This window comes from Neovison vison, chromosome 3, assembly GCF_020171115.1.
Source record: "Neovison vison isolate M4711 chromosome 3, ASM_NN_V1, whole genome shotgun sequence".
Classification (NCBI taxonomy): domain Eukaryota; kingdom Metazoa; phylum Chordata; class Mammalia; order Carnivora; family Mustelidae; genus Neogale; species Neogale vison.
In genome coordinates, this window is record NC_058093.1 from 23349818 (window position 1) to 23374042 (window position 24225).

Below are 24225 nucleotides of genomic sequence, written 5' to 3' on the forward strand. Positions count from 1 at the left end.
TAACCTGTAATAATAGCCTCCTGTTGACCAGAAGCCTTACTGGTCTCTTCTACTGGTTGGATGCTTATTCTTAGGGAAATGACTTCTCTGAGTCTTAAGTATATTTTTTATAAAATAACTGGGGAAAAATGATCATTTTGAGAGCTCTTCCTGCAAACAATTCCAAGTCTCATATATATTAGAAACAGAGAAACATTAAAATGCATTTAATATTATAATAACCAAAATAATCTGCAACTTCACTGGAATGTGCTGAATTTATATGCTGATTAATAAAAATTACCCAGAGGTTCTGAGAATATCAAGTGTTGTAGTAACTGATGTGCTATCCTGGCTGGCAAATATATTAAAATCCTTTAGTCCTGACTTTTTAATGTAGATTGATGTAGTCTAATAGTGGAGCCAGGGCCAAATACTTTTAGTCTTGATCTTTGTATACCAAGCTGTTTGATCCTACTGGTGGGCAATTCCTATTAGGTATGGACAAATGAGTGGAAGAATGTATAAATAATTGCAATGGATTAAATCTCACTGAAGTGTTTGCATGATTTTCATAAATTTTAATATGAGACAAGCTTGAGCACAGGCTTTAATTTCAGGCCCCCAATCATTGCATATTATACTGTCTGTATAATATTGATTTAAAAAATCTAAGAATAACTAAATGTGAGTCACAATTTAAAACTGAAAATTGCCAAATCTTCCAAAATTTCATTAAGAAAAAAATGTAAAGTTCTTAGTTTTAGTTTGTTCTACAGCATCGGGCTTATTTTTCCCTTATCAAACATTTCAAAATGCTATAAATGGAACTTTTTAGGAAGACTTAAGGACAATGTGAAGGAAATGATATTGTTATATCTTGAATTAGAAAAGCTTAAACATGCATTATCACCTTTGCTCAAAAACTATTTGCAGTCACCACATCATTATATCAACAAAATTTTTTGCAGTTCAATGTTTTGCCAATTGATGAAAAGCTAACAGAAAAATATATCGAATTCAAGGAAATAGACTGTTTACTATCTATCCACCACGTCACTGTTATCAATAGCTTTCCAATGCTTAGTATCCGGGGATTATTTGCTGTGTGTTGAGTGGTAAATTCAATCTAGTAAAAATAGTCTGTGCAAACTCCCCCTTGTTAGCATAAGAGTAACTACAATCCAAGGTCGGTTCTTTTCTTTCATTCTCTTCTTTCTTCTTCTCTCTCCAGCCATGGCAATAGAGCTCAGTTATTTCTGCACGGATGCAAGGTGAATGAGGCTGTCGCTTCTCCTTGCAGTGCTATTTATTACAGGTCACTGACAGAATACAGCTATTTTTTAAATTAAAAAAAAGTTATATAGCATTATCTCACTTACTCAGGTATTTGAAAGGAAAGTGCAGGGTGTTATTTATTTATACAGAAATCTGCTAACCAAGAGGCATCATCTTGCTTGGAAGGGCTTCCTGCTGACAAACTGAACAACCCTGTTATTAGAAGAATTAAAACACTGCACCCTGCATGAAGGAAAATATAATACAATCCTTCAGTGCAGAGCTGTTTCAATTTCTGACCTGTATAAATACATTAATACTTTACTCCAATAAGGAAAACTTAGGAAAGAAAACTTCAAAGTGCATCATACTTGGGAATATCTATATAGTTTTTGTTGTCCTCGGCTATTATATATATGGTATATAACATATATATACATCATACACACACAATTTGTTTAATGGATAGTTTTTGGTGACAATATCACTGCCAAATTTTGATCATAAATCAGTCTAGCATAATAAATCAATTGATAAGCAATGGATTCTCTATACATAAACCTCTCAGTTTACAATTTTCAAGGAATAAATAGAGTACATGTCTAGAAAGATAATTTGAGAAAACATAATTCTCATCATTGCCTCTGATCTCAACCAAATATAGGGTATCAATTAGTCCTTCTTCCATAATACCCTCACTGCAAATTCTATTTAAGAGTGAATGTTATTTCTCAATTACAAATTATATAACTTCACCTCAGAATTTCCCAAGACCCACCTAAAGATCTCAGGAAATAACTGGACATTTAATAGTGTCAGGGCTATTAAATATGCTTCAATATTTGCATACTTGTAAAAACTATAGAGCATAGCATAATGCACCAAGAGAATTGCAGTGATGCAGGAAACCACCACGAATAAAAATATTTGTATAAAAATAAACCATTTCTGGCACTACAAGCCCCTATCAGGTACAATTTTAATCCCTGTTATGAAGGACAACTTTGGTAATCCACTTAGACTTAATTTCTAAATAGGTTAGAGAAGAGAGAGCTCAAACTGTTAATTGATCTTTTGCATAGCTGAACTAAAGAAACATGAGGGAGAATTGGTAAAAAAGGAATAAGAACTGTTCTGAGGTAATAACATCTGCTAGCCCAGCCTCTAACTCCACATCAAACTCCTGCTGGAGAAACAGTGATCAGGGGAGAAGGTAGGGGATAAATGTGAGGTCTTAGGACATGAATAGTTGCACGTCAGGCAATAATCCTAGAGAAGATATCTTTCACAACTTCTGGGACTATTCCAAATAGGGATCACAGTCAAAGGGACAGCTGCTTACAACCTCCTCTGAAAATAGTTATTTGGGACCTACCACTGCTGCCACTCTTGTGTGTTCCCAGAATCATATGCACTGGTGCTCTTCATCAAGATGTCTGGTGGAGAAGAATTAAAAACCTACAAAACCTACACTGCTTTTCTAAACAAACTTTATTTCTCAAAGAGCTTGCTATTTTTCTTCTTAGCAATATAATGTATGATAGATCATTCATCCCTAAGTTTTTTAAAAAGGACAATAAATCTTATTTACCTGGAATAATTTAAAATATTAGAAATGTGAGAAATATGATTTAATCTATAAGTTATAAGGAGTCTGATGTAATGTAAATATACCAAAATTTAATTGCATAATACATACACCTTTCCAACTCTCTCTTTTTTTTTTAAAGATTTTATTTATTTGACAGAGAGAGAGAAATCACAAGTAGGCAGAGAGGGAGGCAGAGAGAGAGGGGAGGAAGCAGGATCCCTGCAGAGCAGAGAGCCTGATGCGGGCCGGATCCCAGGACCTGAGATCATGACCTGAGCCGAAGACAGAGGCTTTTACCCACTGAGCCACCCAGGCGCCCCCCAACTCTCTTTTTGGAAAAAATTACAAATCATCATGTTCTCTTTTAGGAACATATTGATGGTGATAGTGTACTTGATGATATTAAAGCTACTCCTGAAATGATAAAGGGTACATGAAATGGCTATTTGAAATTGTCCTCACTGAAATCTGAGGGAAATAATTAATTTTAAAAATCAATAACTTTCTGCTTATATTCATTTCAAGCAGATATTTCCATAGACAACCCACTTTATTCAGATTATTTGTGAAAACTAAATAAGGGTACAAAATAGTTTGAAATAAAATAAAATTAAATAATATCAAAGCTAAAAATCCAAAGTGCTACACACAAATTAAGACTATATATCAAATCACGATGGAGGGAAATAAGTGACACAATTAGCACCTTTGTAAATTCCTCCAAATGTAAGGTCAGTAAGCGGAATATTTGACATTGGGTGGTAGGGGCGGGTGCAGGGTGTTAACTCTTAAACACAAAGAACAAATTCCATAGTATTTTAAAATTATATGAGTTTTAAATAAGAAAATCAAAATTAGTAACAAAACTAAAAACTCTCTCTAATGGAAAAAGGCACTCTCTAGACTGGTTCTTAAGTAGGATATTGACTGGCAGTGAAAGATTAAGACTGCTTTGTAAGAACAGAATGAGTTGGTTCCTGATTCATGGATGCAATTAGAACCACTCAGGGGTGGCGAACAATGGGATCTAAAAGGAAAGCCAGCATGGAGTGAGATAAAGGAAGGAGACTGGCAGAGTGTTACGTGGTGGTCATTTCATTTCTAGCAGTCTAATTTACCCTGTTCAATATCCCTGCTTCCCTCATAAACTCAGCACATCGTCTTTTTTAAAAACTCCGGCCTTGAATATTAATTACGCTCATTTCTATTACCTTGTGACCCTGTTGGTAGAACAGGACTAATCCAAATTACACCACCAAATACCTGGTTAAGGGTTCCCATAGTAACTACTATCATCATTTGTGAAATGCATTTACCTGCTCATAGTATCTTTGTTTAAAATACATCAGGACATCTTCACTGGATAAATATCTTTTTAAATTATTTGTATTCAAATATGCAGACAACAAATCTGTCCTCTAAATATGTGATCAACCATAGGTTAAAGAGAATGTCATATTAATGACGGATAACAACAAAATCAATGGAGGAAAATCAGCGATATTGGCCAGGGTTATGGTTTAATATTCCAGTTTACTGGTTTGCATTTAAGTAAAAAGCATAGTCATAGATACAGGAGATCTTGGTCATAGTAATAGTCAACACCTGTACCTAATAAACAACTGCTATGTTAAAATGTCTTTATTTCAAGGGTATAACTCATAGCTGGTTTGTCCCAGAAACTCTGATAGAAAACAAATCATACATCCGTACTACCCATATTATTCTGAAGCACCACCTGTCAGCTGAATAAGATAACATGTAATGGAGCTTGTAAGCTAAATTTCTACCTACCCCTCACTCCAAAGGTAATAGTCAAAACAGAAATAAAAATAGTTCTCTTTTTACTTCTGTTTTTTGTTGCAATGGGAAATTCACAACATTCTTGAAAATTTCCAAGTAGGTAAATAGGAGAGATAACTATTTTCCTGATTGAACTCCCTGGCTGTGGGAAGTCTGCAATTATTGCAAGAAAGCAGTCAACTTTAGAAGAGCAAAACCTGCCCTTCCCATTAATAATAGTTTCTCTCAACATGTAAGGTTTTGAGGTCTTCCAGTGTTAATCAGTGAGTAAGCATTATTGGTACAACCCTGTGAATTAAACACCTTATTATTACATGCATAGCACATACCTGATTCCTTAATTATCTAAATAAGTGTGTCCAAAGTATGATAGAGGGAAAACATTTAATAATCACAACTTACAGACTTTCTTCTACGTGGTAAAATATGTTTAGTATTTTTCTATAGATCTTGAAGATTTTGCTCTAGCCTGCAAAATTTTTTTCCAAAAATACATTCAGTCATACATTATATTAGTTCTGCCCTATCTTGAAAAGTTTAAATGCCTATAAAATGTAACATAAAAAGTTATCTCATGAATTTGATTAAAAACCATTTTCTCTTGAAAGCGCTTTAAAAAACAATAAGGATGAAAGGACAGAGGATTTGAGTTTGCCAGGTAAACATAAATCTTTGAAACAAAACTGTCTCTGTAAGCTTTTTTAATACCAAAACTATAAAAACAGAATATGAAGGAAAAATGATTTAAGAAAACTGTCCCTCAGAGAGAGCCAAATGCTTTTCCAAATAGTCTATTTATAGTACACATGCCTGTCCATATGTACAAAGAGTCTGCAAACCAATATTGCATACCTGTTTATAAACATAGGGCACAGAACTTAAACTATGAGAAAGTGTCAGAAAGTCCATGGCATTCCCAGATTTAATATTTTGTAACTTTAATTTTTTTTTTGCTCTTAACTACCTTAGGTATCATTCTACTGTTAATACCAGGACAGTATAATATATAGTTATCATTTATTGAGCATTTACTGTATGGTTGATACTGTTTTAAATATGCTGTCTAATTTAATCCTCACAACATGAGTATTAGTATCTAGTTTTCTAAGCTACCCAAAGCTTAGAAAGTTTAAGTAATTAACCCATCTTTATATGGTTAGGGCTCAAATTCAGGCCATTTAATTCTTAAGTACCTCTATTGAACCTCAGCAATGTTTTACTATTATCATTTTGAAAAGTGGACTAAACTGATCAGTCTAGTATGCTTATAAAATTATGAGATTATTAGAAATTGTGTGTATTACAATTAGAAATGATATGACAGTAGAAAAGAAGCATATATTATTAATATATTTGACCTTGTTTCTAAGTCTGACATATTCACATATATACCTGGTTAGGAAATAACTATTATGGACAGCAAGTAAAATAATTATAAATGGCCTAAAATGGCTAAAATACTAATCCATATTGTCAAGATCCTTCTTAGAAGTTTTATTTTCATATATAAAAATGTCACAATTTGGACAATGTGAAAATAAGAGGAACTGAGGCATCACAAATCCATCACCTGCACAGGTGTGTACCATTTGGTAAACTACTTAATTTCTCTACTCTTTCATTTCCTTGCCTGTAAAATGAGGAGAGCAATGTCTATGTTGTAAAATTTAGGTGAGATATTGTATGAAAAATGCTTAACTTCCTGACATATAGGCCTTTAATAAAGGGAAAATATTATGATTCCTTGGTTTTTTTTTTACCAATGAAGAGTTACTTGTGTTTTTCTTTAAAAAAAAAAAAAAACAATTAAGAAAAGCATACTAAACTGTGAAAAGAAAAAAGTAAAATTTTGGACATCTTGAGTTGGAGACACTATGGTATATATGTATGGTATATATGGTATATGGTATATGTGATATAGATATAGATATAGATATAGATATAGATATACAGTCTATCCAATGAGGATATTCAGCAGAAAGTAAGAACAGGAGGACCGGGAGCTGCTGGAAAAGGTAAGAGCTCAGAGCAGTCCACACAGTGGTGAGACCAGGGAAGTGAATAAGAAACCAGACAAAAGTTAATTAAGAGGACCATGGCTAGATAGAAGCTTTATAAAAACTTATTTTTGCTGAGTGTGTTATCTTCACTCATTGTCTCTTTATTTTTTTAATTTTTAAAAGATTTTTATTTATTTATTTGGCAGAGAAAGAGATAGTGAGAGAGGAAACAAAAGCAAGGGAGTGGGAGAGGGAGAAGCAGGTTTCCCACTGAGCAGGGAGCCCAACGCCATGCTACGCGATGCGGCTCCATCCCAGGACCCTGGGATCATGACCTGAGCCGTAGGCAGATGCTTAACAACTGAGCCACCCGGGCATCCCTCATTGTCTCTTTAAAGATAGGTAACCAAAATCTAAGTCTGAAGTGTTCTCAATAATATTTAAGTGTATTATTAAATACTGTCCCTGCTGAGGATTGGGTTTATGATTTTGGCCAATTATATAATGAGTCTCAGTTTCCTTTTCTACAAAATGGGAGATCATAGCACATGCCTTGCAAGTTTTAGGGAACACTGAAATAATGCATTGCGAGTACCAGCAGTCACAGTGCTCAGTGCAGAGGAGGCATTATAATGGATACAGACGGCCTCCAGCGAAAAGAGGTGGTAAATCAGGACAATGTAAGGCAGAAGGTAGTACAGGACAGGAATGCCATTTTCCTATCAGGAAAGCCTAAAAGAATGTTAAAAGAATGGCACAAAAGAAAAAAGTGAAAATTGTAGTTGGCGTGTTTTTTACAGGGTAGATTCAAAAGTAGTAGTAAAAGAGATTGAAGTGTCAAAGGCCTTGAAGTAAAGTATTTCCAAGCTAATAAAGATCTACTTTATTTGTAACTAAGTGAGGCATGTACACATAACTTCATCTTTTCACCACCTTTTGATTTTCAATCCCTTTAGGAAAGTGCTTCTCTGTCGCTGCTATTTCTCCACACTGTATCCTCCACTCACACCTGGAGGTGCAGATTTCCAACTCCCTGCTCTGTCCATGCCCCACCACCTGCTTATGCATTTCTCCCTCTGCTCCAGTTAGACATGGTCTTGTAAATACCTAGTGACATAAAACCAGGAGCATAATGAAATACATATAATTGTAAGTTTGTAGACTTTTATTCCACATTGTACAATTTTTTTTAAAGATTTCTTATTTATTTCTTTGACAGAGAGAGAGATCACAAGTAGATGGAGAGGCAGGCAGAGAGAGAGAGAGAGAGAGGGAAGCAGGCTCCCCGCTGAGCAGAGAGCCTGATGCGGGACTCGATCCCGGGACCCCGAGATCGTGACCTGAGCTGAAGGCAGCGGCTTAACCCACTGAGCCAACCAGGCGCCCCTGTACAATTTTTTAAATGGAGAATTATTTGTGGTAGTACATTGCTCAGAGGTATGAATATCTAATATAGAGACTGTTGGAAAAAAACGAAAGCAAAGTATCTTATATATAAGAAAACAAATCTTTAAAAGATCCTTCATAGATCCATCCATCTAATGAAGGGTAGTAGGATGGTAGAAAAGCATCCCCATGGGACTCCTAGCCACAGAGATATGGAGTTTGGGTTTCATTGGTTCTATTTGTCGGAGACCCGGAAAGGATATCTGGGCACTGTGTACTTGTATTTGACCTCACCCTATGGGTGGAAAGGGCCCTCAGAAGTCACTGAACCCAAACCCCACCCCACCCCCAACAACATGACCAGTTGTTCCTCAGCTGCCTCGTTCATTCCTTATCATAGAAAGTTAAATCAGAGCTCACCACCCCTCACATGAAGAAACTACCTCCCAGGACAGACCATTCCAACACTGGGAAGCTCTAACTGTGAGAAACTCCTTGATGGTGTTCAATCGAAATCTGATGCCTTACAATTTCAAACAGCTGTTAATGTTTCTGTTCTCCAAGGCTACAGAGAACAGTGCTAATCCCTGTTCTATGTAACGGCCCTCTAACTTTTGAAGATGGTTATCACGCTCCCTTCCCGAGCCTCCACTTTTCCATACTTGGCATCTCCTTCTTTCTTTAATCACTCTTCAAGGGAAATGGGACTCCACTATTCTGTTGTAACACAGTTTTCCTTGCAAAAAACAAATAAGTAAATTACATGTCCAAATCTAAATTACCAAGAGTATCATAATGAAGTTGATACTCACAATTTCTTTCATGATATTACATTTTAACTATGCAAATATAAAATGTTCAATCGGATATTTTCTTCTCCTTACCTACCAGAAATGAAGATAGTATGTGTGGTGCCTCCAAGGAACACTCCCATGTCTTAAGTGACTTAATACACACATGGGATAGATGGCACCTTGCCAGATAACTATTCATTCTGGTTAATAATACAAGCATGTAATATGGTTATTATCGCATAAATTATAGCAGTCACAAATTCAAACGGTTGTGATTCTTGAGCACCCCAATTTATAGACACATAATGCCACAGCATCATCCACATCCATTCTCAGGAAAATTCATAGTACCCACTTTATTTGAGTCCTTTGGCCTGCCTCCCTCATGTGATTTTTCTCCTAGGTGAATTCAGTATGTAGGCAAATGACATCCTTTCTATAATTTTCAAGCCCTTTCTTTTCAAATTGCGAGTCAAATAAGAAAGCACCTGTGCTATTATACACTTAAGATGGAACCATGCCTTCTTCAAACTAGCTAATACTCAATTGTGGCAAAGTTAGTATGGTACTATTCTTATACTACTTTTTTTTTTTTTAAGATTTTATTTATTTGACAGAGATCACAAGCAGGCAGAGAGGCAGGCAGAGAGAGACAGGGCGGGAAGCAGGCTGCCTCCTGAGGACCCTGGGATCATGACCTGAGCCTAAGGCAGAGGCTTTAACCCACTGAGCCACCCAGGTGCCCCCATATACTACTATTTTAAAAATGTATGGCGAAACTTTTATAATGTGTAAGCGTAATAGGGAAACTATTAGTGACCATAATGGCAAAAAAACACATCAGAATGGATCACAGCAAATGCCTGAACAGAAACAGGCAGGTCCATGATTGTGCCAGGTTATTAATTCCTTAGTTGATCAGGAAACTCTGAGAAGGGGGTGACAGAGGGGGTGGGGGTGGTTCTGGGAAAGCCAATCAAGAAAGAATGTATTTCAATATTTTAACAATCAGTAAAATGGTAAGGAACATAGCACTTGAATAATAGTCCTAGTAATGATAAATACTTCTCTGCTCCTATGCTTAAAGGACACAAGGATTCACAGGATTTTGAAAATACCAAAGAAAAGTCTTCCCAGTCTTAGTCGAAATTAAGAATAAACAATATTTTTCACATACGTGAGTAGGAAGCATTGAAAGCATTTGATCTTGACTTGGTATGAAATCAAAGATGTCTTTAGTTTAAAACCTTCATGTGCTATATCAGCACATATACAATTACTACCGACTTTAATCAAGAGAGAAGCTGTCTGACAAAAATTAACCTTGAAATAACCACTGGAAATATGATGAGATGAACAATTCATGAATGTGAGAATTATTCTCTATAGTGAGCTTGATTATGGAGAATGTAGTCTTGAGCCATGACAAAGTTCTAGCAGATATATAAATAACATTATAACCTTCAGACACCTCATAATTCACTGTGCTAGAAAAGACTTAGAAATGTTTGTGATAGTCCCAAATTATGGATATAATTGTAGAGACTCCCGGCTTTTCTCTTATTCGTGCTTCTATCAAGTGTAACGCATTTTGTGACTTTTTTTTTTTTCATACAAATCAGCCTCATTCGGAAATTTTACTAAAATTTATTTTCTTTTGCATGGTGGCACTATTTTTACAAAAAACAAAGTTTGGTTTTCTTGCTTCTTTTGTTTTATAACCACTTCCTGATAATTACAGTGAATACTATCATGTTGGCTTATATAGCAGGTGAATGACTACTAGTTCAGAATATGAGTTTCACCACATGCCAGATTCAAATCACAAAATCACATAAAATAATGGGACTTCTGAGTCACTCACATGTAGTCAAAATCCTTGAATGCCCAAAACTGACTGTATATGCCCTTGAAAAAAAGGTAATTTGAATGTCTTGACATATTTTATTCTTTGCAGACCTGGAACAATTGAAATGTTTTTGTTTTTCCTTTTTTTTTTTTTTCCATTTATAAATCTACCTTCACAGTGCTCCTTCTGCCAGTGAGAAATATGGTACTTACAGAAATTTATTTTTACAGAGTCTATAAATATTGAGTGAAAGCTGTTAAAACTATGGGAGACAAACCTCATCTGCACCTTTCAAAGAGTGACTGCACCTTGTAGGAGGGCAATAGCATGTATCAGATCTAAATTTGCTAAACAAAATTAGCTGCGTGCCATTGTTTGTCTTATCTCTTTCTCTGGCTCATGGTGTGCTAATTCTGGCCACAAGCAATACAGTAAGCACAGAAATAACTAATGCCCCTTTCACCAACAGTTGCATAAAATGTTTTGTCTAGTTCAATTTATCTTAGAGCTTTTTATACTTTCAAATTTCATCCTGTACTTAAAAAAAAAAAAAAAAAAGGTCACTAAAGAATGATACTGGAATACCAATCTCTTCAGTTTCTGTTAATTCTAAGTACACTTTTAGAGGTTTCACTGTATCACCAGGAATAATGGGCTACTAAATTTGAAGTTTAAACAACTGGGAAATATTATTAACTGCTCAGTTGATATTTTTACATAGTAAAACTGTAACTTGAAGTGCCAATCCTGTTATTGCTACTTAAATGTGTTAATATATTAGTTAAAATATTGCCATATATCTGAACTGAGTACTGATTTTAATTTAGATGCACGGTTTCATTCACAGCTAGTAATAATGTCTACTGTAGTTAAAATGGCCACATTTAACTTAGCCAGAGGGTTAAAGTCAACGACAGATTGTTATCCATGCTAAATAACAAATGATTAAAAATTCAATGAGCTATATGTTTCAAGGAGAAGGGCCTTAGTAATATAACTTTTACATACCAAAACTACAAGACTCCTTTAAATCACACATTATAAACTATAGAACTGTCCAAGGGACAGTATTACCTGACCCATACTTAAAAATATGATATCATGAAAATAGATATATACCTGGATTTGGCATAGTCATATTTACAGAAAATACTCTGAAAATTGCCGGTATGTATCACATATTTTCACCAAAAGACATACTGAAGTGCTTTACAGTGTGATTTTACTACAGTCTTTTTTTTCTTGAAACAATGTGTTCCTCTTCATTAACAGTGGACACCAACTACATACAGTAGAAAAAAAATAATTAAAATTACACCCAAAGTTCTTAGTAAAAGAGGAATGACATTGTTTCTTAAAATATATAATTTTTAAATATAGGAAGAGTTATCATAAAGTTGTTTTGTTTTGTTTTGTTTCAGCTTCAGAGACCCTCTCTTGCATTGGTGCATTCCAAGGCTCTGTTTTTATTTGCATTTTTATTTCTGAATTGTTTTAAAAGAAGTTCCCAAAATCGTATAAGTGCAGGACCCAAAACTTTGGATATACCTCTGTTTTGAAGCTTTTTCAAGAAGACAAAGCTTACGTGATTGTTTCCTTTAATATACAAAATACAAAGAACTCCAGAGAATCCATCAGAGGAGGAGAAATACAATATAACCTAAAGGATTTATTGGACAGGTTTCTTCACATGACTACAGGGAAAGCAAAAAGAACTGCTGACCCGAGGGCAGAAGGACTTGGTGTGCTAAACATCCTCTTCTCACACAGTGTGGTAAGTACAGTGGAGGGGCCGTGCCTTTGAGAGGCATCCCTAGCTTCTGTCACTTAAGCAGAAGGCAGAGCCAACTGGTCCTCAGGACAGCGCAGACAGGTAATCATACCAACTAATGCACCAGTCGGGCTTCACCCTCACATACTACTTCTTTATATCTCTATTTCCTCATCTACAAAGTAGGAACAATAACCCCTGACTCAAACTCTCTTCTCATGAATTCTTAGAGGAAAAACAATCAAGAAAGTTACAGGAGAATTCAGACAGAAGTGCTAACGTTTCCACGTCCAAGTCTCTCATGAACAGATTACTCTCCCGACTGTTAGATAATTTCAAAAGTTATATTAACTCTTTCAAGCCATTATAAACTAAGGTACAATTAGGATGCTGCAGTGACCTAGAATGGTTGACCTTCTTAGAACCTGGTAATTGAAGAAGAAATGTTTGGACGAGCATCTTTCACTCATAGAATCTGACCCTATAAACACTATAATCATTTCACCAATTTTCAGAATGCAGAGTAGATCATCTTAAAGAACAGCTGAAAGAATCCCAGTCACCTTTCAGTTTAGTTATGTTGAAGAGCTTTCTTCATAGGACACCTTTTAAATGGTAGGCACAGGTCTATTTGTCTATTTTAGGATACTAAGAAATCTGTTATAACAAAGCTGTATTATCGCATATATCTAGGTATAGAAAATATCACATTTTGTCTGGAACTCTTTTTTCATGAAATACTTATTAGCATCTCTCTGGAGGCAAATGTGCCTCCCAAAGGTTTGGAAAACTACTTAGTAATGTATTTTTTATATTGTGCTTTATTGGCCTCATCTATCCTTCCTTAAAAGAAAGGAGAAAGTTGACACCTTAGTCTTATAGGTCCTCCTGTTCCTAACACTGTCCTGAAATATATTGAAGAATCAGTACATGCTCACTGCTTAAACACTTATTAAAATTTTTAAACAGGAGATAAGAAATAGCAATGTAATGACACATAAAAATAGTGGGCCACTAAAAGTTACATTTAAGAATGGTATTCACATATATTTAACTCACCAAAAATAAAACCAACAGAAATACTTTGTACCACATTATGAACAGACTCTAAAAATGGGAATGGGGGCAAATGATATATTCTTGGAAACAATCCATTGAAAGAAATATCCTAGGACGCTCAAGAAAGCAACTAAAGAAATTCCCAGCATAAACATGTCTAATATCTATTATTAAGAATTCTATAATTATGTTTTAAGAACAGCTTACTTTGTGCACTATATGGTTTAATTACAAATAATAGCCACCCAGGAATGAGCTTAAAATTGTTTCAGCAAATGTATGTTATTTTTTCACTTAAAAAATATTTATATGTGGCACTGCATTTGTCTCCGCAGGGCATAAAAACTCCCGCTCTTAAAAAGTTGAAACTACACTGTGGCTCAAGAGTAAAGGCCAGATATGGATAAGGATTATAGGCTAATCAGTGAAAAGAAAATGTAATGAACAGGTATGATTTAAGGTAGAATTGAAAAGATTCAACTGCTTGAACAGGCAGAGTCACAAGTGAGCCATGAATTCCAAGGAAGGGGCAAAGCAAACGCAGAGACAACAAGCAAGGCACAGTTACAGAATACGGACTAGGTCAGTGTGGTTCTTAGGATACATCTTAAGAAAACTCTTAAGAATGGATTTTTAAAAATCTGAACACTATCTTAGTAGGCTTTGAACTTTACAATAGGAATCCATTGAAGGCTTCCAAATAGAAAGTAGGCTAATAAAAATATATTATAGATGGCCATCTGGCAGTGAAGTCTTGGCAGTGAGAGGACATCAGCAAGGGGACCAGTACAGAGGGTCTTGAAATAGCCCTACTCTGAAGTTTTTAAGCACTAGATGAGGTTAACAAAAATCTTCAGGAATAAGCTTTGATAAGCTATGTAATCGAATTCCCTTTTAAAAACACCAAAATGCGTTTAACAGCTTTAGTTCTAGACAACATGATAGGACAAAAGGAACTCCTGAAAATGGAAAGTGTGTGACTAAAAGAAATATTGTTCTGTTTTATTTTTATTTGGTTTTCTTAGGTCCCTATAGAAAGAAACTCATATTCTCATATTCTCTAATCCTATAGGGAAGAATACAAAATAATGACAAAGACAGATTTTAGTAAAAGGAGAGTTCGCCTAAAGCAAAATTGTCACTACCATCCATGACCTCAATTAGGCATTCCCCTGCTAGTGATGGCAACCATCCTGAAATAGAGAATTGTACTACTTATTATTGAAGCTCTAACTACACTAGATACAGTCACAGAACCTGGAGAGTCTATTGCCACTTTTTTCAGTCCTAACCAGCCTAACCATGAGATATCCTTAGCAGACCATCGATAACCAGGAGATGCATCTAGTTAAAGCAGGTTTAGAATCTCCATTTGTATCCTTAAGGCTTAAAACCTCAATGTTCACCTATACAGGATGTATATGGGCAAGACATCAGTAAAGGTCAGAAGAGTAGTAAAAATGGAGGTGAAACTGATTATTTACAAGTCTGATCATTGTGGGAAATACATGAGTGCTTATTTCACCATTCATTGTGTTTTCTTTAAGCACCTTTACACTATGTTTAAAATGAAACATATATAAACATTCATACAGCCTTGATACCTATCACTCTAACTTCCTAGACTCAGAAACGAAGTCTTGCATATTCTTGCCGGTGTTTAGTATGCTTCACTAACCCCTACAATATTGGGAATAACATGATTAACAGTAATGACCCCGAGCTATTTCTCACGGGAGAGGTTTAATGATGTCGCACAGGAAGTCCCATGGCATGTCTATGTTAATATTTTACGGGGGGTTCATTTTCATCTCAGATTCCTAACAGGAAGTGACTCTTCCTGTCAAAACAAGTTTCCAACCTCCCTTCTGTCTCTATGGCCCCTGAAAATGCTGATCAAACCCCAGAAAGCTTTGGCACTTAACGGAAAGACAGAGACAATCAGAAAGCGTTAAGGCGAAATCAACAACACTGCAAAGTAACAAGGTCCATAGGCAGCATCTTCTAGAAGGAGGCAAATGTGCCACAGAAATACATTTATAAAGTTTTAGTACTTAAAGCTTAGCTTATATACTTAATCAAAGAATATAACTGCGATCTTAGCAGAGATCTGAAGAAAGCAAGCCCAATAAAGCGTAGAAAAAATAAAGATCCTTGGTCCAAGGAAGGGCCTGGAAGAATCTGAAATATCCCCAGGATTTGCTGGTTAAGGGTCCCCACCAACTAACCAGCAAACTCACTGTCTATTCCTTATAAGCCATTTTATTTAAACTTGTATATTGCTTAACACAGAACAGAGATATAACCATTCTCTACTTCTTGGTCATCTTTATAAAGTCCCAGGTAAAAGAAAACCGTGAAGGCGCTACTATAAACAGATAACAGTGCAGATGCTCTTAGGTGACTTTCAGAATCAACACTCCCTTGATTCTTTTTTTTAATATGAATGTGTGGCAAGCTATAAAAACAATCAGTGATTATTTCTTAAATATAAATTAAGGATGATGATGATCCCACGGTCTTCCCCTTGAAAAGAACTTCTCAGTAGGATAGTTAGGCCTATAGTTCTGATCCATTTGTTTTCATTTCAACTTTGCAATTCTCTTTTAAAGCAAAACTACCTTGTATTTGTGTATCTTTTTAAGTGTCCACAACTTGAATTTTCAAGTACTTCTGCATGAGTCGAGGAAAATGATATTGGTGTCAGAAGCTTCCAGCTACCTTACATCACCTCACTTCTGCATGCTTACAGGTTCCTCACTTAAAAAATTATCAGACTGCACGAAATAGCTTCTAACTAGTGCTAGATTTCTGTGAAGTAAGCACAGGAGAGTGGAGGCAATAGTGGAAGGAAAGTGGGGGAGTGACAAAGTCAGGGAGCACAAAGCTATCATCTAGCTGCAGCTTTAAGAGAAGCAGCTCTCCCCCCACACACAGCCCCCACCCTTTACCTGTTTTAGATACCAGGGTTACACACGTGAATTCACTTGAAAAGAAATCCACTAACAAGATTAATTAAAAAACCAAAGGATTTCTCTTTCTAAAAGCTCTAAACACCATGTTACTGTCTAACTGAATTATTTCAAAATTCAAGATGTTAACCATTTAGGTTACCACCTTAGCCACCCTAATAGAGACTCAGAAAACTGAGACACGCAGCAAGAAGTCTAACCCAAGATCACCTAGAAAATGATTGTATGACCAGAATCCAATTCTTCTAACTTTTAGTGCTTTCCCCTGTAGCATCACACAACAGCAGGGCTGCTGTATTGCAACACACAGTTCAGGTGTGCACTCTTCCCATTAAATTCTATGTGGCTGCTGCCCCCTGGATTTGTGCAAAGCAACGGGCCTGCAGAATAATCACTTAAAATGAAAACCACTGTAAAACAATTACTATATGTTCAAAGAAAAAAAAACCACTCTACAATTCAATCGCATATATTTCACCTGTCATAAAAGTGAGACCATTCTCTTCCCTCCTAAAAAATTAATACAAAAAAATTTAATACAAATAGAAATCACTAGTTTAAGTGTCAATTATGAAAACAAGAAAGTGACTTTAAAGCTTTGAATAAAGATTTGGAAAATAGGCCAATTTGTATAATAAATATGTCAGAATTATCAAGAATTCAGAAAGAGAGAAAAAGACATCTACAATGAAATCTAAAAAGACCACAGAGCAATTCTGAAAAGTAATATTTTGGGGAAATGGATTTCAAGTACAAATGCTTTGGTTTAATGACCAAAAGGTTTTCTTCAGATAGAGGTAGTCTGCTGAAAGTTTACATTATGTTACATTGTGTTTATTTATATATGCATGTGCATACACTTTTAAATATATCAATTAACTTGTTACTGGAATGTATCTCAATATTAGGGAAGACTTTAAAGCCAGTTTTCAGAAAACTGCTATACAATGGACAAGTAGAGTATATTACATACATTTTCCCCTCAGGCACAGAAGCCAAGTCACAAAGACATGGAGTGAGTGCTCAAGGTATTAATAAAAAACTGGAGGAATTTGTCCCCACAATGTAGAAATCCTGATTGAAAGCACTTAGCCATGCCCTATGTCAAACTTAACCACAAAACGGGCAGTTAATGTGTCCTTCAAAGCAGGTAGCACAGCTACAGGCTCAGGAAACATCGATGTAGGACCTTTTCATTAAAAAGTAATAATAAGGAAAATTAAGGAATTGTCAGTATAAACTATAAACTCCAGTCAACAACTGCGTCAGAAAGCGTGAAAAGTATGGCTTTACTCCAAGTGCCCAATATTTAAAATAATCCAGAAAATGAGTGTTAGATAAGATGCAGTTTTGTTCCATATGGTCAAATGTAACACGGTAGAACATTCCTAAAATGATATAACCTGAAGAAAAGCTTGTAATATGATTAGATTCTGCCCTGAATACATACTCAGATCATTATAAAGGATAACAGTGGAATATGCTTGACAATTAATTTTTGTAGAACAGCTGTAGGTTTGAAAATGTATAAGCTAATTTTAATGTAAATATTAACATCTTTATAAAGCAGTATCTCTCAAAAGGGTGAAATCAAGCAGCAAGTGCCAACAAGGTTGCAGGTAACAGAACATCTTTTTGGATCATTTGCTTCATTTATGTTTTGGGCACTTACAAATTACACATAGAAATCCAACAGCAGCAGAACACTGTAAAATAAAACAAAAACTTGTTGCTATTTTTAATATCTTAAATTTTCTTAATAACTGGCTTGAAATAATATAAATACGACACCACTTTAAAGCACTGCAATGTTTAAGGCAGTCTCATTCAATTTATTATCTAAAATGTGCACCTTGCATAGTCATTAATCTAAGGTGGTTCTAATCACAAGGCTTCAGAGAATATTTAGAGCATAATTCCTTACATCCCTAGTATTTCTTAAAAGGGGGTAGTCTACCTTCTATCCTTGGTCAAGAGGGGAAAAGAGAGAAAGAGGGAAGAAGGGACTTCTCTGTAGAAAGATCTGGCCTTGGAGTCAGGGTTTCTGAGATGTGCTAGTGATCTTGGATCGATGCCTTTTTATTTTCTTTCAGGAATAAATCTGCGCAATGGAATGGGTTGCAATTGTCCAGCCAACCAGCCATATCAGATTTATCAGAAAGAAAGAATGAAAACTGGCTCAGAGGACTCCTGCAGTGGCTGAGTGGCAGGTTGCTGGGAAGGCACACACACAAAAAGAATACACTTGGTGGTGGAGGGGAAAATATATATATTCACATGTGTAAACTCAATAAATAATAAGATGTAAAGAAAGAATCTACAGTAATGGAAAGGGTGAATGCATAAGACAGATGATAAATAGTACCTCTATTTAAGAACTAAAGGCATGAAAGCTCATGAATACTAAATATTTGAATCCACTTTAAGGAGGAAATATGATTTTTGCCTCAAATGAATGCAAACTCTAAAAATCAGTCAATGCAAACTTAGTGTGTTCAGGTTAGTGTAAAAAATACATAAATCTTCCATGAAGTGCATGCCCTGGTAAATATTCTAATGTAATTTCTTAATTAAGACACATTTCCCATGACTAAATGAAAAAATACATAAAGCGCTAAGTACTGATTTTCTTAAAAATTGATTTTTCTATGCACAAATGATTAGAATAAAAGCAGTTTAGTTTAAATGGGAAAGAAATCAGTAGATGAGGAATCATGACACAACCAGTCATTCAATTTTATCCTAACAGTCCATATTATAGTATTTTCAATTTATCTGCAGTTATAATAGGTATAAATTGGTTTAGAAACATTCTGAAGAAAAAATACCTTCTTCTAAAATGATTCTTTTTACATACATAAGAACTTCAAAACTAAGAGAAGAAAAAAAATAAAACAGTATATCCCGTGGGTGTGCTTACAGTAAACACGTGTAAGAAAGATTTCTTTTTCCTGTATTTATGTATTTGTATTTAAGATCTTTTTCATCATTTATCTAAGTTTTATTAACTTTTTTCTTCTCAAATGTATAGAAACTGACCTTAAGTTTGAAGATCTCTCTTAAATATATAGGGAAAAAAATCTGTGTTATTTTATAGTATGAAAAGCAGAACTAAGTTACTTGCAAATAAGAAATGGAAATTGAACTTGTTTATCCCATATCTATTGAGGTATGTAAGAGCACTGCTTCAATATTATATATTGCATTTCAATACAAAGGTAGATACTATTTTTTAATCATGCCAGGAAAAGATGATTTTTGAAGTTATCTCTTTTGGTGGTAAAGGCTTTATAATAGTCATATAAATGGCCTTTGGCTATATACACTATTTCAAGATAAAATGAATTACTGGAAATAAGACAAAATTCTTAAGACATTTAAAAATTGTCTTCTCTAAAGCTGATTTCTTTTCCCAAGCAAGAGGAGAAAAAAAAAATAAAAACAGATCCTTTTCCATTACAATTGTTTTAATAAATATCTTAGATCTATACAAGGAATGGTCCCCCCACCCGGATCTTTATTCTGTTCACATAGAGCAGTAAATAAGGTGCATTCCTTCTGCTTCTTAAGAAATTAGCATTTCAAAAATATGCCACTTTCCCCTGAACTCCAAGCGTGTCTAATAATGCGAGAAGCAGATTGTCTTCCCTCGTTTCCTTAATTTGTTTCATCTAAAAGCAATTCACTCAACATCTTGTCGCCCTCTGGCAGCTTAGTTTACTTATCCGCACTTAATTTCTCATTTGGACCAAAACAAACTCCTCCAAACTGCTACTGACTGCTAACCGCGAGAGGGGAGACACGCAATATGTATTTACTTGGGAACACAGAGCCTCGCACACACAGCCACAGACACACAGAGCCTCACTCACACTCCAGACAGTAACTTGGTTTTGCAAAAGCACTATATTAAACCCAGCTGAACTTTCCTTGCCAGGTGCGGCTGGGTGGGGGTGGGATAGGGTGAAAAAAAGAAGTCCCCGGGGGCATTTGCAGTTTCCAGTGGATCACCTTAGCATGCGTGTTGCAATTATACTAGGGATGCACCCGAGAGCTTTTCTTTGTGCGGCCCTTTCATCTAGATCACTTTGTGTTTTGAACAAGTGAGACTCGCCTTTGTGCCCCTAGAATTTCAAGTACAGAGTCACACACGGAACAACAATGGCACGCTAATCCTCGCGTTCTAAATGGGCTCACTTGTGGGTCTGACAATTCGCGGGGGGAAGCGAGAAGAGACCAGCGAGGGCGCGAGGCGGTGTCGCCTGAGACGAGGAAGAGGACAGCTGCAGAACTAATTTGGATTACATTCTTTGCAGAAATTCTGAAAAGGGCTTTTCGGCATAGCTCAACCCTGCGCCACACAGTTAATACCAAATTGCCGCGGACTCGGAGCCGGGTCCGCCAGTGGCTGAGGCTGAACCAGACAGCCCCCAGTAGGTTGCCTCGTAGAAATTCCTCTCGGCTAAGTCTGCATGTCGGTAGCAAATGCTTTTGAATGGGTCAATGTGCATAATCAACCCATTGAGGGAAAATATGAAGGGACTCGGAGTGGGGAGGGAGATAAAAAGGGATGTATCTAAGAGGCCGCTTGGAATCTCAAGTCCGTGTTGGTGTAATTCCGGAGGTGGCTGGAGCGCGGGACCTGGTATGCATGAAGAATTTCGGAGTATTTGGGAGGGTGCAAAAGGCTAGTACAAACGGCGCACACTGGTGGCATTCGAAGGTCATTTTAAAAGGCTCAAAGGATTGTTAACTTGTTATTTACTAGGCGAGGAGGGGTAGGCGGCGGGGGCGGAGCGGGAAAAACCACAGCGCGTTGTTTTCTTGGTGAGGTCAGAAGGACACCCTCCGGGGGCCTGAAACTCTCCTATCGCCACTCTCGGGGGCTTTATCTCCTCTAGCTGCCTCCCACGCTCCCGCGACCAGCCCCGGATGGTTCCGGAAATCTCCCCCGCTCTCCAAAAGGCCACCTTTGGCTGCATCAGACACCGGTCCTCAGTCCTTTCCTGTCCCACTCTCATCCCCAGGAAACTCAAGTGTCAGAAACTTTGAGCAACCTCGCACGGCAGGTGCTGTCCTTAGCCCTGCCCGCCGCGGTGCGCCAGCCCCACCCGGCTGCCTCTCGGGGGTCAATTAGCCTTTCGCAAGTCCGTCTACCTGGGGCTCAAGCTTTCCTGCAAACAGTGGCAGCGCAGTTGCGCCCGCCTCGGGTTAAATCAATTCGCGCAACGGGTCGGCTCGGCAGCCGCGCCGGGCAGTCAACAGAGAAGTTGGAGGGACTCCGGCCAATAGCAAGTTGAACTACAGGAAGAACTCTTCCTGAAGCCAAACAGCAACCGACGGGAAGGCCGGGCTCCCGGCTCAAGTATGTCAACACCCCCCCCCCCCCATACACACACACACAACCTTTTTTTTTTTTTTTTAAAGAGAGCACGCAGGCAAGCAAGCTCCCTCAAGTCAATGGGGCGAAGGCTCCGGGACGCCGGCGTAGGAGGCCCGGAGTTCTGTGCCCTCCGGCCGAGGCGCGCCCTCCTGCCGCGCTCCAGCTGCCCAGGCTGGGCTCAAGTCGAGTCTGACCCCCGCATGCTCCGGGCGACAGGGGACGCAGCGGCCTCCGGCAGCGCACACAGGTGCAAAGCGCCGCTCTCGGAGCCCCACGCCCCACAGCCCTCCCGCTCTCAAGAGGCCCCGCTGACACCGCCCGGGACTTCAGCCCTTTCGAAGCCCGGGCGGCGAGCGCTTCTTGGAAGCTTTTACTCTCGGGGGCCCGGACGGCCGGAGGACCGTCTCCTCTTAACTCGGGAATTGTGTCCCCCATGTCCCACACAACAGGCGGGGCCAGAAGGGATCCCGCTTAGGCTCACAGAAAACGTGCGAGAAAGAAAAAAAGGGAGGGGGGGGTTTGAGGAGGAAGAGAAAAGGGACAGGGTCGCAGAGTGACCTATCACGGTAAACAAAACACAGGTACACAGAAAGGTTAAGTTTGGGGATAGAAAGAGGGATGAATGGAAGCGCGAGGAAGAGGCCCGGGTGGCGTGCTCCCTCCACGCCTGGGAGCCACAGGGTCTCTGTTTGGGCGAAGGGGCGAGGGAGCCACCCGGGCGCAGCCGAGCCCGCGGCAGCAGGTTCAACAACTGAGCGCGAGAAGGAACCGCGCGCGACCCACCTGACTGAGAAGCGTTGGGCTGGACGGTCCCCGCCGCCAGGAGAAGGCTCACCCAGACCCACAGTCCTGTCGCCAGCTTCATTTTTTGGAAGTCTCAGGTCCCGTGCTGACAATTACATGTCCAAATGGCATATCCCCTTTCGGGCACGCGGAGGAGATCCCTCAGCCAGGCGCGCCTGGGGGCGCGAGGGGAACCCGCGCGCGACTTGCGCGGTGCACCCGCTCCGAGCCGGGGCGACCGAGTCAGCGCCCGCGGGTCCAGGGCCGGGGACCGGAGGAGGGGGTGAGTGTGCGCGCTGGTGTGCGCGTGTGGGAGTGTGCTCGAGTGTGTGCGCCTGGGGCTCCGGGCCGGACTGTGCAGCTATTTTCCCGTGTGAGCCTTTGCTTTCTCGCTCCCTCCTCACTTTCTCTCACTGGTTGGTCAACAATAAAAAGGAAGGGGGAAAAAGGTTTCCAAAAAAAGTTGATTGCAAAGAGGCGGTAGGTTTCCGGCCTCTCCCCCCTGCCGGGCTATGTTCGGCTCCCTTTTCAGTTTCCTTGCACCTCCAGTCCAAATTGGGAGGGAATGGGAGGGCGGCGGGGGGGAAGCTTCTCGCTTCTCCCCCGATCCTGTCCTTCTTTTTCCTGTCAGCTTTCCTCACACTTGTCCGGCGGCTGCGGTAATTAAAGCTCCGAGCGTCATTTCCAACGCTCCGCGGTCTCCAGCTGCAGCCCCACAGAGAAATTAATAAGACTCCGGGACTGGGGGAAAAAAAAAAAAAAAAAAAGGTGGGGGGGGCGGATAAAACAACCCTCCACGCAACCAGGCTGGCTCTGCTCAGCCGCGAAAACCCCGCCCCCGCTCTGACCCAACTAGTCCCGCCTTTTCCCCCGCCCCCACCCTAAAGGGAGATCTTATTGGCTCAGATACTCCCCAAAATTCTCAGTCTCAGGAGTTGGGAAAACACCTGTCTGGGAGCGGGCGCGTGCTGGTGGGGGCCGGGGGAAGCGGGATTTAAAGGGCTCACCCGAGACAACAGACTGAAACGGAGGCCCGAGACAGCTGGCCTGCGGAGTGTGGAGACCACCAGAGAGTGGCTTATGGGTGTATATATATACGTGTGTGTGTGTGTGTGTGTGTATTTTTTTTTTTACAAGAAAATCATTTTCTCTATTGTCCCACCGTGTTCATCCACAGACTGGACCTAGAAATAGAAGAAAAGAAAACGTTGCTTCAAGCATAAGGCCTTCACCCTTCTCTAACCCTTCCTGAGCTCCACATTCAAAATAATTTACTGGTTTAGCAACCGGTAGCCTCTGGTGGTTAGGTGGTCCTGGGAATATAATCACCTGTTTTCCCAACTATGCCATCTCGCCCATCATTCTCACCCTCCCAAACTGACCACATTTGCATAGCTACATCCTTTGATTTTTCAGACTTTGTCTTTTTACCTTTTCTTTGGACTCTAGGATAACTTGGTTTGGGGGTCATTGCCATTGAGCAGATTCTCGTCCAAAGCTATGCATGTGGTTCTACAAGCCTAGAAATTGTCCCACTCCTCAGCTGTTCAATGTGTTCAACTGAAGGCCATGCCAGG

At 38.6% G+C, this 24225-nt stretch overlaps 1 protein-coding gene across 5 annotated transcripts in view; it reads right to left on the minus strand.

Annotated features, from left to right (window-relative positions):
* The window catches only part of ERBB4 (erb-b2 receptor tyrosine kinase 4), a 1164558-nt gene extending 1141047 nt beyond the window's left edge, over window positions 1–23511 (minus strand). For all 5 annotated transcript variants that reach the window (XM_044241525.1, XM_044241523.1, XM_044241526.1 and 2 more), the window contains exon 1: window positions 22649–23511. In XM_044241525.1, coding sequence (XP_044097460.1) covers window positions 22649–22730 — 82 coding nt within the window. In that variant the 5' untranslated portion in view covers window positions 22731–23511. The remainder of the gene's footprint in view (window positions 1–22648) is intronic.
* Between the last annotated feature and the right edge of the window lie 714 nt (window positions 23512–24225).